Source organism: Bison bison, unplaced genomic scaffold (assembly GCF_000754665.1).
Source record: "Bison bison bison isolate TAMUID 2011002044 unplaced genomic scaffold, Bison_UMD1.0 scf7180017864181, whole genome shotgun sequence".
NCBI lineage: Eukaryota > Metazoa > Chordata > Mammalia > Artiodactyla > Bovidae > Bison > Bison bison.
Genome location: NW_011494753.1, coordinates 163596 through 169054, shown reverse-complemented (window position 1 = coordinate 169054; position 5459 = coordinate 163596). Strand labels below are relative to the sequence as shown.

At 53.8% G+C, this 5459-nt stretch overlaps 1 protein-coding gene across 1 annotated transcript in view; it reads left to right on the top strand.

Moving 5' to 3' along the window:
• The window catches only part of RASGRF1 (Ras protein-specific guanine nucleotide-releasing factor 1), a 102366-nt gene that overhangs the window by 32414 nt on the left and 64493 nt on the right, over positions 1 to 5459 (top strand). Inside the window, 2 exon segments of the mRNA XM_010843392.1 lie at positions 2617 to 2709; positions 5215 to 5452. Coding sequence (XP_010841694.1) covers positions 2617 to 2709; positions 5215 to 5452 — 331 coding nt within the window.

Here is a 5459-nt window from a genome sequence, read left to right as displayed (position 1 = left end):
ACTCCCTCACTAGAGCTTTGCCCCCCACCCCAGACCTGATGATCCTTGAACAGAGGCTCCAAGGCTGCCAGTGCTACTGTGCATGCAGCATAGTGCCTGACCTAATTGCATCTATTTTTTGCCCTGGTCCCTGCTGAGTGGATGTCCTGGAACGCCTCTTTCTGAGACAAGTGCCAGGTTTAAATACAGGACGGACACACACACACAGCACATGCACACACACAACCCACCATGCTAAAGAAAAAAAAAAAAAGTGGTTCCACGTGCAAAGCTCAAAAGTAGCAAAGAAAGCAGAAGGTGATAATAATCAGGTCAAATGTGGGCATTGACTGGGCATTCCTGCATCTCTCAGCTCTCTAAGAGCCTGCCTGTGCGTGTGTGTGTTCGCATGTATTCCTCAGCCCTTTAAAATACAGATCAAAGAACCAGCCTTTATTTCACTGTGCAGATGTTCCCAGAGAATCGAAATAAAAGGTGGGGGGTGGGGGAGAAAGAAGAAAAGCCTGTGTCGGCGCTGAATATGTCTCAGTTAGATATTTTCAGCCGCTCTTCAAGCATAGGCTGGGGTAATTTTAGCAACCCGCGAGTGGAGAGCGGGTAACTGTTCCATTTTGCTTTCAGAGTGCTCAATTCGCTCAATTGTGAGAGCCCATTCATTCTGCAGTTCAGCAAGTGGCCTTGAGGGGACAGAGCCACGTGCGCTGAAGAGGAGCGGAGGCTTTGTGGTGGTGTTTGTGGAGTCCCCTGGGCTGTGTGGGGCTCAGTGACTGTGGCGTTTTCCTGTGGTTGAGGTTTTTGTCACTGCTGTGGTTCTAACCCTTCTCTAATTAACTTATTTCTGTAGCCAATGAATATCTGTCAGGCACCAGCCCCACACTAGGCACCCGGAACCCATGAATGAATGAAACGGTATGGTCCTTCCCCCATAGATACCATAGTCGTGATGGAATACACAGGCAGTATCAGCATTTTCGGGCTTCCCAGGTGGTAAAGAATCCGCTTGCCACTGCAGGAGACCAAGAGACACATGTTCAATCCCTGGGTCGGGAAGATTCCCTGGAGAGGGAAATGGCAACCCACTCCAGTATTCTTGCCTGGAGAATCCCATTGACAGAGGAGCTTGGCAGGCTACAGTCCATAGAGTTGCAAAGAGTCAGACATGACTGAAGTGACTTAGTATGCATGCATGTCAGCATTTTCACGAGAAAGTTCGAAGCCCTGGGAGCCCTGGTGAGGGATCCCCAGCAGAAACTTGCGGACTCTGGGGTGGCGTGATGGAGCCCCACCAGGGAGGCTGCACCACTGGCCTGTCCACCTGAGATTGCCTGAGGCCCCCGGCCACAGTGTGGCTTAAGGCGCCTCTTCTGGGTGATACTGTGTTGGCTTTATTCTTGCAGCTGGGCAGACCTGTCTGATCCCAAATCTGGCAAATATAGATTCTTAGATCAGCTCCAACGCTCATTTAAAGGGCTGTTCCATTTTTCTAGGCCAGCAGTTCCCAGGCTGTGTTCCAAAGAGAGCTCCAAGTCAGAGAAGTCCTTCAGGGTTGTCCCGGGAGGGGACAGCCAAGCCAGCAGCACTTCCAGCTGAAGTCCTGCTGGGGTTCCAGGACAGTTTTGTTTGAAAAAACAAAGGGACTACCCAAGTGTCCATTGATGGGTGAATGGATCGAAAAATAGGGTTTGTATATACAATGGATGTCTTCCCTGGTGGCTCAGCGGTAAAGAATCCGCCTGCCAGTGCTTGAGAACAGTTTGATCCCTGGGTCAGAAAGATCCCCTGGAGAAGGAAATGGCAACCCACTCCAGTATTCTTCCCCAGAAAATCCCATGGACAGAGGAGCCTGGCAGACTACAGTCCATGGAGTTGCTAAGAGTTAGACCCTACTGACCAACAAAACAACAATACAGTGGATATTACTCAACCTTACAAAGGAAGGGAAGTCTGACACCTGGTATGACACAGGTGAAACTTATGCTGGTGAAATAAGGCAGACACAGGTAGACAAATACTGTCCGATTCCACTTAGGCAAGGTACCTAGAGACCAGATTCACAGAAAGTAGAATGGTGGGTGCCAGGGGCTGGGGAGTTAGTGTTTAAATGGGGACAGAGTTGGGGAGGATGAGAAAGTTCTGGAGACAGATGGTGCAGATGGTTGCACAGCAGTGCGAATGAACTTGATGCTACTGAGCTGTGCACTTAAAACTGGTTAAAACAGTAAATTTTATGTTATGTCTATTTTACCACAATAGAAATTCGAAGATAAAGAGACTGAAGGTTTAGGAAGCAAGGAAGATGATCACAGATTTGGACCAAAGCTCCCAGATTACAAAGGGATTGCCTGCAGCCCTGAGGGTGCCCCGCCCAGGGTCACTCAGAGTCAGATCCCAGCTGCCCTGGACCCGGGTGGACGGGCACCAGGTCCAGTGCTCACTCACAGATGTCCGGCTTGTGACCTCGGGCGGACAGGAGCTGCAGTACCCCTGGCCTCACGGAGTGCGTGGGAGGGCACTTGCCCACGACGCTGCGCCTGGTGGTGCCTGGAGTGGTGGGACTTCCGCCCGCTGCCGCAGCCCCCCCCCCCCCCCAGCAGCTGACGCATGTCTCTGTTGCAGATCGCATCTCTGCTCAAGGACAATGAGCGCATCCAGTCCACCCAGACTGTCACCCCCAACGACGAAGACAGTGACATCAAAAAAATCAAGAAGGTCTGTACCGTCCCTCAGGGCTGGCGAAGCTGCCCCGGTCCTCTTTAGAGAGCCCCACCCCCGCACAGCCCCGTGTCCACAGCGTCCACCTGCTGCCCCCCTGCTCCCAGTGTGGCCTTCCACTTCCACTCCAAAGGCAGAACCAATAGCCCTCATCTCCTACCGGCACCTTGTCGAGCCATTTCTTCCGGCTGTTTCTGTGAGGTAGGGTGGTTCAGCCCACTTGATAGATAGGAAAACCCAGGCCCCAAAAGGTGAAAGAGTGGATTGAGCCCGGGCAGGAACCCAGGCTGTGAGACTCGTAGCTGAGAGCTTTCTTCACGACCCTGGGCAGATTCAGCGAGACCCCAGGCCGCTCTTCCATCCTCCAAACCTTGCGTGCCTGACCGCCCCGCCTCACCCCAGCCACTGTCCTGCAAACACTGCCTCTCCCAACTGTACCCTTCGGTCCCCAGCAGAGGTTAGCATGGGAACCGACCTCTGTGACGCACCAGGGTTGGTCCAGCTGGTTTTACTCTTTTGGAGTCCAGAAGGGGTGAACATCTCAGGAGGTACCAGAAAACTGCCCAGTGGCGGGGATACTGACCAGCATCATGGGCCACCCTGTGCAGGGGAAGAACATGGTCTGTGTTTGCAGCTGGCCAGACTTGAAGCAGGGGAGCCTGACTCACCCTAAGAAAAACAAGTGAAACCAGAAAACCCTCCTTGTCAAGAGCATAAAAGGACCCCAGCACCATACAGACCAGAAGCTGCAAACTGGCTTCCCACAGGCCAAGTTCAGCCTCCCAGCGTGTTTGGGGTTTTTAGCCCATATGGTATTTTTTTCCCCCCTTTTTAATGTGTTGCCGGTGCTATAAACGCTAAACATTTCACATTAAAAAAAAAAAAAGTCTGTATTTCTGGTTACTCAGAAATAGAAAGAGCTAACATCCCTTACACACTTTCTATGTGCCAGACACTATTCTAGGAGATGTATGCAGATTAATCTCTTCCGAACTGAGAGCCCTCTGGAGTTTGATTATTGTCTGCATTTCACAGATGAGGGTACAGAAGCCCATAAGGGCAAAGTGACTTGCTTAGGTCACACAGCCAGGTATTGGCAAAGCGACATTTCAGCCCTGGCCGCTGAGCTCCAGAGCCCACATCTTCGGTCACTGGGACACACCATCTCTTGGAAAAGCAGGAGGTCTCGCAGCCCCGGGCCTGCCTCCTGCCCACAGTGTCTGCTGGCCCTAGGCCAGCTGCCTGCCCACCTATGATCCATAGGACCCCCTGGTACCCCATGGACATTGGGACTTGCCACTAGTGCCACCAGGGGTCTGAGCCAAGCCCTACCCACACAGGGATGTGCTGTCTGCCTTGTCTTCCATGGCCCCACTGGACTTCCTGGCCCATTTTGATAGCCATTCTGGTGGGAACATTTTGTTAAATCCAGCTGAAATGCACTGTCCTCCTTTTATTGTCACCCTTCCGGGGCCTCTGAGCAAGCCCCTCACCCTTTATCCAGAGAGGCTTCTTATCTTCAGAGAGCTGTTGTGACGAAGTCAAGCCGCTCCTCCCCAGGGCAGACGGCCCTGGCCACAGGTCTGCACTCGGAAGGCCACACTTTCTGTTCATGGCCAGTGCCCTTTTCAGCTGATAGTATTTTGATGAGCACCTCAGCAGGCAGCCCCTGGATCCCCAGAATCCCCGCTCCGACCCAGCACCACGCAGCACCTTTGTTCCTGGGGCCCTGGGCCCTCCCCGTGCAGCCCCTGAGCTAGCCCACAACTCAGCAGCAGGAATGGTGAGGAGCCTTGATTGGAAGCATGCAGATCTTCACACAGTCCTCTGAGTCTGGGAATCAAGGCCCTTCCCAAGTTCTCGCCAAAACGAGGCCAAGCCAAGTAGCCCAACTCAAGTCACCGTGTTCATTTCTCCCCGTGGAGGCAGAGGAGAGCCTCTGGCGCCTGCTGATGAGGTCCAAGCATAAGATGAACTCATCTGCCATATTCAGTTCAATGTGATAATCGCCCTCTGTCCAGACAAGCTTAAATTGAAACTTCAGGGCTCTCAGGCCAGTCATTAGATGAGAAGTGTGAGCTCCACCTGGCACAGCCTGGCAGCTCTCTCTTCTCGAGTCCCCTCCCATGGTGGGGACTTGGAGCCACATTTTCCCTCCGTCTGGTGATGCTACCAGAGAAACCTGGGGGACCTGGTTTGAACACAGAGGTCTGGGATGGGGCCTGGGGTTGGCATTTCTAACAGAATCTCAGGAGATGCTGAAGCTGCCTGTCCGGGAACCACACACTTTGAGTCTGGCCATCATCTCCTTAGCCTCAGGGCACAGATGGAGAGTGGACTCGGAGGGCCTCGAGGTCGCGCCCAGCACCACGCAGGCAGGGGCACCAGGCCTACCTTTGCCTGAGCTCTTTCCCTAAGCACAGGGGACGACAGAGCCTTGGTCCTGGAAGGACCCGGGCAGCAGAGGCTGATGGGCGGCTCTCCCCCGGTCTCGGCGCCCAGGTGCAGAGCTTCCTGCGGGGCTGGCTATGCCGGCGCAAGTGGAAGACCATCATCCAGGACTACATCCGGTCACCGCACGCAGACAGCATGCGCAAGAGGAACCAGGTGGTGTTCAGCATGCTGGAGGCCGAGGCCGAGTACGTGCAGCAGCTGCACATCCTGGTGAACAACTTCCTGCGCCCACTGCGGATGGCCGCCAGCTCCAAGAAGCCCCCCATCAGCCACGACGACGTCAGCAGTATTTT